General features: G+C 37.1%; 1 protein-coding gene and 2 non-coding genes across 3 annotated transcripts; all 3 read left to right on the forward strand.

Moving 5' to 3' along the window:
* The first annotated feature begins 1,885 nt into the window (after nucleotides 1-1,885).
* On the forward strand, nucleotides 1,886-3,538 carry LOC102712613 (tobamovirus multiplication protein 2B-like). Its single transcript, XM_006648478.3, has 4 exons — nucleotides 1,886-2,064; nucleotides 2,160-2,225; nucleotides 2,304-2,368; nucleotides 2,527-3,538. Exons 1-4 carry the CDS (start codon nucleotides 1,954-1,956, stop codon nucleotides 2,654-2,656), a joined length of 372 nt encoding a protein of 123 aa, XP_006648541.1. The 5' UTR covers nucleotides 1,886-1,953; the 3' UTR covers nucleotides 2,657-3,538.
* A 1,561-nt stretch (nucleotides 3,539-5,099) lies between these two features.
* Nucleotides 5,100-5,181, forward strand: LOC121053667. The gene has a single exon (XR_005811212.1). It is a non-coding gene; the product is annotated as a small nucleolar RNA U61 (small nucleolar RNA).
* Nucleotides 5,182-5,318: 137 nt separating this feature from the next.
* Nucleotides 5,319-5,410, forward strand: LOC121053669. Its single transcript, XR_005811214.1, has one exon. It is a non-coding gene; the product is annotated as a small nucleolar RNA snoR14 (small nucleolar RNA).
* The last annotated feature ends 7,642 nt before the right edge of the window (nucleotides 5,411-13,052 follow it).

Raw genomic sequence — 13,052 nt, forward strand, 5'->3', positions numbered from 1 at the left:
ATGAGTCCCCTTATCCAATCTGACAACACGGATCCAGCAAACCAGATTGATCGGACCGAATCGAGAAAGAACCAGACCAACTGAAACAACATTAGCAGATTGAAAAAAGGAATTCATAGAGACTTGAATGAGCACTAATAGTACTTCAAGCTAACCTAGATCAAAGCAGTAATAGAATTCAACCCACCGACCAACCAAGCAGAAGATCGGACTTAACCGAGACAGTTCTGTCTTCGTTGATCGACGGATTTTGATGAACCAGAACTTACATTGCAAAGCTGACAAACCTCGCGCCGAAAGCTCAAGCACGCCGAAGGTTTTGGGGCAATGCGCCAAATTAAATTCGAGCCTTCTTATACGATTCGGTCCTCAACCATTAACGACTATTTGCCAAAATCTGACGTTAACAGGGTTACACCACCAGACCCGTCCCCGTGGAGGAGAATTTTCCCCATCCCCGTAAAATGCAACGGGGAAACATCTTTCCCCATCACCATACCCGTGCTGGGAATTTTTTCCCATTAAGCCTCCATCCCCGTGAACAAGCCAGCAACAAAACAGCAACCAATCAACAAGATAGCAATTCCAGCTATAGAAGTTCAACCCACCAGAGGCGTCCACGGGGCCAGCACGCGGCGGCGTGAACGGGGCCAGCGGGAGACGTCCTCCACGAGGCCGGCGGTGGCATCTGCACTCTGCACGGGACCGGTGCCCGGTGGCGTGCACGGGACCGGCGGGCGGCGGCGTCCACGGACCAGGCGGGTGGTGGCTACAATCGGGGCCAGTGGGCGGTCGCGTCCATGGGGCCAGCAGGCAGCGGCGTCCACGGTGCTGGGGCGGCGGCGTCGGCGTCCACGGGCCGGCAGTGGCGTCCAGGGGCCTGCGACAGCAGCTACTGAGTGGAGACTGGAGAGAGAGACGGCGAGGGATGAGTCAGATGAGTGGATAGGCGGCTAGGGTTTTATTTTTGCTTATATACTTAGCCTGAATTTTATGGGCCATATAGGCCAGGCTATGTGCGCATACATATTTTTGTGTCTCAGTGGTAGCGGGTACGACGGATGGTTAACCATGTCCGAACCCGTAGACTCGACGGGGACTCTTTTGTTTCCATTTAATTCTTCATGGGTATATAATTTATACCATCCCCACCTCCTAATAGGAGAATTCCCCGCGGGGAATCCTCTAACGGAGAACCATTGCCATTCCTAATCCAGATAAATCTAAAAAAGTTTTAATACAGATTTTTTTTTGCACTGTCTTTTTTTTGGATTTGACCATTTTTAAGAAGATTCAATCTTGGGGTGTTGTTTGGACGAATAAAATAGGAATATGCTTATTGATTTGACATGCGTCACTTAATTCCATTAAAATCTGATGTAGTATAATCGTATCTATGTGTACGATGAGTACACATCCTCAAAGATAAAAGAAACAATTCTTTAACAAATCACTTTTTTTCTTATAACTTTTGTGGAAGCGATGGTGTTTACCTGATATAGGGTGGGGGAATGGATCCGCTTTCAAGAACTCTCTCCATTTTTTTTTATTTGACATTATTAACTTTAAACCTACGTTTGATAGCTGGTCTTATTGAAAAATTTTGTGAAAATAATCCTAAACTATAAGTCATTATTAAAGTGCATTTAGTTATAAATCAAATCATAACAAAAAAAATACTTAATTATCAAATAAACATTAAAAAAACAAAATTTCAAATGCTGACCAAAAATCAACGGCGTGAAGAAACAAAAATGAAAAGAGCACTGGAGGCAGAGAATGAATCGGTTTGTGATGGAGGAATCGAGGCCCATAGGCCCGTGGCATGAGAGGCGAACATGGAAGCCCAGTTGAAAGCAAGGGCCTACAAGTTTCTTCTCTCACTCTCGTTGCGTATTTCCTTCTCCCTTCCCTGTGTGGATCCAGACCACCGACGCAGCCGGACCGCCAGAGATGGCCGGCGGCGGGGCGCAGGCGCAGGCCGCGGTGGCGGAGCAGATGGCGCAGGCGCTGCACTCCACCTCCAACCTCCTCCACCTCATGGAGGAGTCCTCCCCTGCCCAGGTCGTCTTGCCCCCTCCTTCTTCTTCTCTAGGATTCGATTTCTTCTCTAGGATTACTTAATAGAGGATTTCTATTTTTTTTTTTTTTGGTCACAGGCTCACCTGGCAAAACTTCCCAAGAAACTGTTGGCAAAGGCATCACTTGCTAAGAACACAGGGCAAGTAAGGAAAATGATGAATAATTTGGATAGGAAACTGCTTCCGTTGAAGTGGCCATTTAACGTTTCTCTCTTTATTTAGGTCTTGCATCAGCTACCTCATGTGGTTTCTTCCTTGGATGCTTACATGGAAGCTAGTTTCCAAAGGTGACCTTCTCAATTCATTTAATTTGCAAACACAATAAGGTGTTAATTGCTGATTAGTATTTGTTATGTGCCCTATAGATTTTTGACTGACGGCATGGGCAAAGTTTTCTCCTTGTATTTATATCATCCCTGCTAACATTCTGTTTCAAACTTTGCAGTGCTTCTCAAATCAAGACTGTTGCACAGCTCTTGTCAAACATGGAGAACAACCAACTGAGATCTATCTTACCTGCCTCTCGGTTAGAGAAAGCTGAGAAGAATACTGAGAACAAACTCAGGGTTGAATGATACACTTACCAAAGGGGATACATTAACCAAACTGTATTCTCCTAGGGAAGGCATATATTTTCGTTGAGACTATCCCTTTTCTTGTTTGTGGATACTAGTAGTATAAACTACACTGCTACTTAGTTTTGCTGGTATATGCTTCTTCAAAAAGGTAATTTGATTGAGGACAAAAGTGACAAACACACTGGAAACTTTCATCTTTAGCATTGGGTATTGCTTACTGCAATCATCTACAGACTAAAGAAGTGATTATTACAGGCCTATGTACAGTACACAGTTCAGAGATTATTGTCTAGTGTCTACCCTGCCAAGCAAAAGATGAATTGTTTTTTAGATATGTCAGCCTACCTTCTGTAACTATTATTCTTTGGCTCTCGAAGAACTCATAACCGGTTTGCTACTTTTCAATCCCATTAGTAATTTCTAACAAACAGATGACTCTTTTCTTTACATGACTTCCCTTCCCAATTCCCATAGGTGTCTTTGCTATCTTGTAGTAGTACTGACGAACAGGAATAAACTGAATCCTTACCACTGGTCAGGTGTTGGCTCCGTTTGCTCCCAACCAGTGTTTAAAGATCTTGTTTGATTCAAATGGCTGTGTTTCTATGTTTGCATTGGCTTTCTCAAGTCACTACAACTCTTCATCGGTGTAATATGTTTTTTTCGTCTTGATGGCTTGAGCCACATCATCTGCTGTTCCAGCTGGCTCTGTAATCCCTCGGTGTTGGCTGTGAAGTCCATTGGTTACTTTCAGTATATACACACATAGAAACGGCTTTGTCCCTTCCAATCTCTGCTTTGCGGCAACAAAAGCTTATTTGAATCACTATTAGGTGATGGGTGTAATGACAGTTCTTTCAGTATTTTAAGGATACGGATGTATTCACAATTCATTTAGACAAACTTAATAGCCTATTTCTTATACCACATATCTCTCTTCTTTAAGTCGAAAGATGGATGTATGAGTCACATCAAATTATATTTACCTGTAAAACGCCTTTGTATAGTTCAAAACTAGAAAGGACTCGACGCTGACCGTTTGTTCGAACGTAGAAATTTAGTTTCATAATTTGCATCAAATTTTACGGGAATATTGCCAAAACACCACTCGTAAAGTCAGCACTCTCCAAAACTAACACCATTAGTAAATAAAAACTCTTCAAAACACCACTAGTAAGGTAGTCATGCCAAAACATCAAAATTCACACATTGGAACGTTTTAAATGAAAACAGCCATTAAAAGTGACCATTCTACCCCTAAGCCTTTATTAGCCATATATTATTCCAAAAATTAATAAAAAATATTTATTTTTGAATAAATAATCGTAGAAAATATGAATTATTGTTTTTTCCTGCAAAAAATACCATGACGTCTTCAAAAAATTCCAGAATTTATGGGCTCGTTCACTTTGCATCTGTTAGGCAGATTTGAAGTGTATCCTGGGATTATGGGAACCATGCCAAAAAATTTCGATATATGATTGTCAAAGAATTTTATAGAATCAATGAATGATATTTATTTTTAAAGTGTATCCTGGGATTATATAGCAAATTTTTTTTTGTTCTGAAAAATTCTGGAATTTTTTTAATACGCCATGATTTTTTTGCGCGAAAAACAATCATTCATATTTTCTATGATTATTTATTCAAAAATAAATCTTTTTAGTATTTTTTTATTAATTTCTGGAATAATATATGACTTTTTGAAGACGTCATGGCATTTTTTGTGCGAAAAAACAATTATTCATATTTTTTACTATTATTTATTCGAAAATAAATATTTTTTATTAATTTCTAGAATAATATATGGCTAATACAAGGCTTAGGGATAGAATGGTCACGTTTAATGACAGTTTTCTTTTAAAACGTTCTAATGTGTGAATTTTGACGTTTTAGCATGACTACCCTGTTTACTTTAATAAGTGATGTTTTGGAGAGTTCTTATTTACTGATAATGTTCTGGAGAACGCTGAGTTCTTATTTACTGATAATGTTCTGGAGAACGCTGACAGTGTTTTGGCGATTTTCCCCAAACTTTACCGGGGGCAACAACAAAACATGAAACGATTTTCGCGTTTGAGTGGTTTCCTTTTTATCTGTTGGCAGGAGTTGACAGCTGGGCTTTTCTGGGCCATCGTTTGTTGGGCTTGGGCTCTTCGTTAGGGTTTCCAGCCGCCGCCTCCTCCTCCTCTATAAAACGCCACGGCCGCAGCGACGCCGCGTCACCCTCCGCCGCCGCCGGCGTTGCATCGACGGCGTTCCTTCTCTCCCTTCGACTGTTGTTTTCTTACTAGAATCGTTCGTCCAACAAATCTGATTCTGATCTTCTTGATTGTTCTTCAGCCGGTTGTTGGTTTCTGGGATTTCTTCACTGGGATTTTTTTTTATCAATCTGTTGCTGCTGCTGCTGCTGCTGTTTGTGTGATAGATTGAGCGGGTGGGGCGATGAGGAAAGAAAACCGTGTGCCGGAGGCGGATGCGCCGGTGTCGGTGACACAAATCCTCTAAGAAGTTCTGAGCTCCCCCATACCTGTGTTCTTGCGCCAGATTCGATTGAATCTGGATCTCTAAATCCTGCTTTGTTTTTCTTGTGGTTGTACCTTTTTTTTGTGAAAAGATCTCTTGTGCATAATCTGTTTGCTGGAGTGGATTGGGTCATGCGAGGTGATGATCCATGTATGAAAGTCTGTCAATCCCCTGATATGTCATGCAAGTGATGACCCATCATACATCCCGACAGGCTCTGATCGCTGTTCGAATCCAGCCCACCAGTCTCTTCCTTTTTCCTGATTTTCTGTTAATTTGTTTGCAAAATATTTATCTATGTGGTGTTTGTGCTTTTGTTTGACGGATTTATTATCCTGCGGTGCAAGCATGTTTGCGAACAGACAATGCAATACGGGAGACGAGAACTCAAATTTATTATCGCAATATGAAGATGAAGCAAATCAAATATCACAAATTCGGGCTTACTGCTTCTCATGGAAGTTTTTTACGGCACTAACAAGACATCGATTTTTGCCATTTTGGGATCCAACTGCAAGCTTCATACGAGACAGCTTTACCGGATTCAATTATTTTCGTTTGAAATTCGATGAGTTTTTTGGGCCCAAATTTCGAGCGATGAAATTTGAACGAATTTTGAATCAGTAACGCAAAAAAGCTAAGCATCCCTACTGGTCTAAAATTTAAGGGTTTTTTTATCATCCATGAAAAATATCCTGAGGTACTAAAAATTTTTTTATACCTTTTACTAAACTGTAAACTGAAAATATGTATCTTAAGGTGATATGGTGCATTGCGGTTGGATTGAACAAAAATTTTATGGATCCTTGAACTAAAATTTTCGTGTTAAACAGGTTGTGAAACGATCCAATTGTCCATCCATTATTACCTTTAACGCGGGGTTTTGTTAATATTTTTGTCTTTTTAAAAGAAATTTATTTAATCGCGTAGGCGAAAAGTTGGGTGTTAACTTTTGATCAACCATATCTTCCAATCAAGATAAATGCCAGCATCTAATCAAATACTGTTAACATTTAATACTTCAAAATGTAAAATGTAATGAGAGAGATTATCTTTAAACTATGTACATTTACTAATGAGGAGTCAATTTGAGCCGATGTGTATTTTCAACATGCTTAAACCTGACGGCACTATTGAAATCAAAAAAAAAATGTTGATGCACCTAAAAATCATCTTAATGATAGTGGCAAACTCTCTTAAGCATAAACTGTTACTTTCTAGCTCTTTATATTTAATAGGATATAAATTGGCATTTATATAGACTTGACTTTATTAATAGATTATTTTTGACCCAGACTTTATTAATAGATTTATACCACTAAATAAAAACGTCGGATGTATTGGTTATGAACGCTCAAAAATAAGTAATGGATTCTTTTGCGTTGGCATTTTTACAGTGTTGAGTTGTTGACACCTCTGCCACATTCTGTGACTATGACATTGCTTCAATTTTCTTAATAATAATTTATTTATGCTCCAATTTTTCTAATAATAATTTGTTTAGGTCCACCACTACTAACAATAATTAAACAACACAAAAGAATAGACTATCAGTTAAGCATTATTGCTTGATGGATACACCTTGGTACCTATGTATGGCTAAATCTTCATATTACAACTTAGCGGATCACCGAACTTTTTAAAAATTGCAATAGGATAGGTATAATGTAAAACATACTCTATTTAAATTTTATATCAAGATATATGCTTTATGTTAAATGTATTATTGTTGTAGTGAAATTTTTTATTATAATGCAGTTTTCATGTGGTCTATTAATGCTTAAGTATATGGAATACTGGATAGGATATACACTTTCTCTTTCTATTGCGTATGTGAAATTCTTTTTTTTAAGCAAACAAAAGAGTATAACACATTTACTTTGTATTTTTTGTTAGTAAATGTAACTTTATTACTACATGAGGAGATATTGAACATTTCATAGATAAGCTACTGAGCATACTATTATGTTGGAAAACAAATGAGGTTAGAGTGACGTCCAACGATGGTTAAGACTATGAAACCAAAGTAAATTGAGATGATGTCATAATGTTGGATAGTCGAAAGAAAATTGCCTCTCATATCAGACTCTATCTAGAGAAGAAAAATATGATTCACTTCTGTCTGTTATATGATTCACTTCTGTCTGTTATCTCTATGATGGGTTTACATTAGTTGAAAGACGGTATTTCCAAACTGCATCAAAGGACAAAGTTGTGCTAAATCATTGGAGTAAGTCAGTATTGTAAAATATGGATCTACATAAATTTACACCGATTATTTTAATATTTTATTATTGATTCCTAGGAAAGTATGTGCGCAAAGTTTGTATAAAGGAGTAACCGCGATTGCTTCAACATGGTCGTATGAAAGTTTACGTACGATGACATCCAAATGATGAAAAAAACCAATGTTGTACTTGCAATTTTGGGTTACATTTTTATAATAACTTATATTCATCCCTTTTTTTCATATGTTTTAAAACCATTATTGTTTATATCCTACATAATAGTATTGGATTTGGGTGACACCCAAACTTTCGTCAAAATCTTGATATTATACGACTAGCAAATATAGTTTGTAGCTGGTCCAAAACTGACTACAACATTGTAAGATGCAAATCAACAATATTGATATACTTTTCTCCTATTTATGTATGTTTTTATCTATTTGAATTGATAACCTTTTGCAGATTCTCATACCAAGAGAACAATGTGGAACCTTTATTACAAGAAAACTTTACATACTAGATCCTAATTCTCTTAATCCCATTTAGAAAAATAACTTGCCTTACCGAGCACTTTAGAAAAGCCATGCACATAGAATGTCCTTGATATACATGGATTGAAGATATAAATCTTCGGAATCAAATAAATGTTCCAAATGTGCCAATTCACAACGGGTAAGTTTTATTTCAAAATCTTGTTAGTGAACCATCCAATTTATTTTTTATAACACAAAGGTAAGTAGCTGTTGAATCTTGTTGATGAACGAAATGGTTATCTTGTTTTTCTTTTCATGCGTGCATGAAGAATTATGAGCTACAATTGCCTACTTTCAAGGTTAATATTCTAATTTATAAATAAATGTATGTGTAGGATGACTATGAGCCAAGGAGACATTCGTTGTATCTATTGGCATGAATTTTTTAAGATTTGAAAACTCCATCTTTCAAAGGGAATTTTGCAATGAAATTTGGGCGAACCTAACAAAGTGGGGGGAATCAGACGTAAATTTTCTATAGATATCTGTAGATGGTTTATTTGCCTGATTCCAACTCTTATGTGAAAGTTATGGTTGTTTTACTGAAGGTGGCATGAATCAGGGTTTCACAACGCCAATTTCAATGTCTGGCTAGAGCAAACTTTGTATAAAGGAGTAACCGTGGCTGACAAGGAGACTATGATGTAGGGTGCTTAACATAAGGACGTTTGCAACCAATCTATATGCTTGCGAAGCGGGTTATTAACACAAGGTGGCTAGAAAACAAAATGAAGTAGAACTTGATCTCACAAGGAAGGCCCTCGCTCAAGTTAACAACTAGAACTAAACCAACGACATGACTTAACCTAGGACACACACTCAACAAAGTGAAACTAAGATTAAACTTGCTAAGGTACAAACAGATTTGCATAGTGAAAAGTAATATTTTTGTTGTTTTCTGAGCTCTAGGTAAAGGAAACTTAACAAAAGAAAGATCAAGATAAATATACTTAACAAGCAATCTGACACTCTGATACCAACTAAGAAAAAAACTAGGTTCTGATCTACAGAAAGGTATGCATAGGTCAATTATGGAGATTTGACGTTGATGATTCAAAGGCTCAGACTAAACGATCGAACCCTTCGCAATCATTACACCACCGCTCTATTGGTTATCAATTGTGTCGAAATGTTGTTGACTTCACCAAAAAGGCTATCTCTTGCAAGCGAATACAGTATACAAGGAAGATAATAGAAGAAACAATCTGAATATATTGCAAATATAGATGAATCTCACAAGTTGGGTTTCTAGAAACCGAACCAACGACAAAACTGCAACGATAGAATAATCTAATTAAACATGAATATAAAAGGTTTATGGTCAACCCAAGGACACCTAGACACGTCTCTATTGAAATCCAACATGATAGAAGGCCACAACCCAAAAGACATTGCATAGCATCCTATTGATTTAGAAGGAACTTTTACATTAGACTAGATCCTCGGAAAGGTGATCTCATTAAATTTCCGTACATATGTACAATGTCAAAACCGAAGTACGTATGTGACTTGGTAACCGATTTAGTGTGACCTGCTCCTTGATATTGAGATGGACCTAAAATTGAGATAACTTGAGCCTCCATCTTGACTTAGATGCCCATGTTAGTTTTGTCCTCTCCCCTGTCTTCACTCCATGCACTTCATGGTTCTGTCCATGTTTCCTAATCATAATTATATTGCTAAGTACAAATAAATCTAATCAACATTGCATAAAGAAATACTTAGGAATGACCTTACCTATAAATTCAATTGGTGTGCACGAGCTGTAGTGATTGGAACTTGCATAACAACTTGAGAAATGTCATGTGTATCTAAAACATTGATGCCCTCGTCACCCTACCTCCTGGCAAAGCACCGCTCCACAACTTTCTTCTCCATTGTCGTGCTTGGGAACCCAACATACGTCGCTAACCGAAGTTGGCTAGTGGTGTTGACCATGAAATTTATCGCTCTAATCTTGAATTCTAATCCAATGGTGAAGTGACTTTTGCCAGCACCTAACTTGACACCGACTAGGATGAGGCTGAGGTGGCTGCTTGCCCTGGTGATGAACTCCAATGAACCAAACTTCACAGCCGTCCCCATGGGAAACCATGGCCAAGTGATTATGGTTACACGAGAAGAAGCCATATGATCAACTAAAACAATCTAGTGCCCCCTACTTGGTGTGCCAATTGTCTATTCTACGAATCGACAACAATGCTTATGGAGTGCTCTAGATCGTGGAAAAGATGGTGACATATAGGATTTTATGATGGTTCAGGACCGCAGTGTGAGGTAATACCGTACTCTAGTGTGTATATTAGATCATTTGGATACACAATACAATGTATGGAAAAGTGTGTAACCCCACTTTAGGGTTAGTCGTCTCCCTTTTATAAGCTCATCGGGCTGGCAACAAGCATATCCTAGTTTTCTATAACAACCGAGTAACAACTGCTTTGGTTTTAGAGTGAGAGATAACATTACTTATTCCCCTTTCTTGGTTTACAAGTTACTTATGTAGACCCATAATATAAATCTCTAAGCCCATTATTTGGCACCTGGGCCCCATGCACTCCACAGTACATCCAACACCTATGTGGTACTTGATACCTTCTCCATGATACCTATAGGTATGGTCCAAAATCTCTATCAATACCTATTGGTACCATATTGTATGCTAACTCCATATCTGTTGATGCCTTGATGATACCTGAAGGTAGCATGGTACTTAACACCTTTATTGTTGTATCATCACATATGATTCACATTTGTAAAAGAATCATTATTGTTTCATAATAAAAGTATGTAATAGCTAAACAAGAGACATATTTTCCACATTAAATCTAGGTAATAAAATTAAAAAAATGCATAGCACTCCTCATGGTGCAAATCTTGCACCAATCTCCATGTTTCATTTGAGCACCATTTTGCAGCCTATCTTTACATACCATCCACATACTAGCATGTCTCCGCATACCTCAATGAGCAATGACACATGCACAAGTCAAATCTAAATAGAAAGAGGTGGGAACTTCATTAACCATACTGTTAACCGATGAAATATCGTTCGCTAGTTTTTCTCTAAGTGATAATATAATTGATATCTAGTTCCTAATGATTAAATAAAAGAATATTCAACCAAACAATGAACAAGAGTTAGCTACAAAATGCACATTCAAGCTTCAAATTCCAAATTTTAAACTTAGTGCAAAATAGAGGCTGCTATAGTGCTTGTTAGGCTGCTAGATTCTAAACTACTCCCTCCTTCCCGAAAGGACTTCATCATGTGAACTTTATTTATTGTATGAAAACTTTGTCTCTTAGAGTAAATAGAGCACAAATACAACAAGATTTAATAAGCTAGAAAGCACTTGTCTTTGCGTTGTATATTGTATGTGTAAGATGGGGAAAGGTGAAGTCTTTTTTGCGACCGAGGGAGAGGCACCTCATTATTTCACTGCTTAACCATCGCTACATGATAACCACCACCCACTAAAAATAGGCTTAGTGGCTAAGCTATGGCCCAACGGACATGGTAGGTGTTCGGGCTTTGTCGATGGCCGCATGCATATATACGGTACACTATGGCTGCTTACTATAGTAATTAAACACTGACCCAATAGTAAATAAGCATCGCAATTAATTATCTGTAGTTAGGCTTGTCCAGGCTTAGAAATTTTTTGGATCCGTCATTAAATAGGCCACTTACCCAACCTATGCTTTTAACCCTAGCAATCCCATATTTCCTTCTTAGTACCCTAATCTAACGATACACAAGATGTCCGTGCCACCAACACACTCACAAGTTACATCGGTCCGAACAATAAATCCCAAGTTTATAGATAGCGTTCCTACTACATATCTATTAAAAAACTTATTATATACGAAGGATAAAAACAAAGGCGCGTCTGAGTGGGCTGTTTTGTTCCAGAAAGTTCCTACTACTTATCTATTAAAAAACTTATTATGTACGAAGGATAAAAACAAAGACGCGTCTGAGTGGGCTGTTCTGTTCCAGAAAGTCTAATTCACGTGCGTGTGCTCGCCGTCACCGCTAGAGAACACGCTCAGACAAGAGGTCATGCACTCATGCTCGCCGTACACGTGCATAGGTTGGCTGGAGTGCCCACTTCCACATGATCCCGATACGGTAGGCATCGGTATAAGTGTTTTTCCCGACCAAACATTTTCTAATTTTGGATACGGATTTAGTAGTATTAATTGTAAAATTAATATTTTAAAAGTTTTTTATTTTATATGTATAAAATTTGTATGTATAAATTTATATGTATAAAGATTTTTCTATATTAAGTTTAGGGTTAATTTGGTTTGCTAGCGGAATGCCTGTGATTTGCAAAGGATAAAAATATATTATGTTATTCCTAGAATAAATAGAAATTTTTTTCATGAAATATATGACCATCTTTTTTATATAGAAAATATTCATATTAATTTGATTTTTATGTGGATATCCATCTAGATTTGATTGATTTTTAATATTACGAAGTTAAGAGGATAAATTGTAAAAATACAATGAAAGTAGGTGCCACCACCACTAGAGGGTTTTATAGTAGTAAAGATAATATTTTGTGTATATATAATATTTGTATCTATGTAGATTTATAAAATGTTTGTATGTTTAAAGTTTTTATTTTGTGTACATAAAATATTTTTTTATTTTATGTGTATAAAGTTTATATATATATATATATATATTCTATGTCTAAAGATTTTTCCATATTTAAGTTTATATCTATAATATTTTGTGTATATATAATATTTATATACATATATGTATATTATATATATATATACATATATATACACATATTTGTGGCATACAAAACTTTAGACATACAATATATATATATATATATATATATATATATATATATATATATATATAAAGTTATATATATATGTATACTCCGCGTGCATGTGAGCCTACATTAGACCTCCCCGTCATCCTGTCCCCTCCCGTTGGCCCGCCGTCTGCCACCTATGTTTTCCGCTCTACCAGAGGGCAGAGGGCGGCAGGATGTTAGAATTGTGTTTTGTCGAAATGCAAAATTAAATTTGTAATTATTAATAAATACAAAAATTCAAAAATTTTATCTACTC

This window comes from Oryza brachyantha, chromosome 2, assembly GCF_000231095.2.
Source record: "Oryza brachyantha chromosome 2, ObraRS2, whole genome shotgun sequence".
Classification (NCBI taxonomy): domain Eukaryota; kingdom Viridiplantae; phylum Streptophyta; class Magnoliopsida; order Poales; family Poaceae; genus Oryza; species Oryza brachyantha.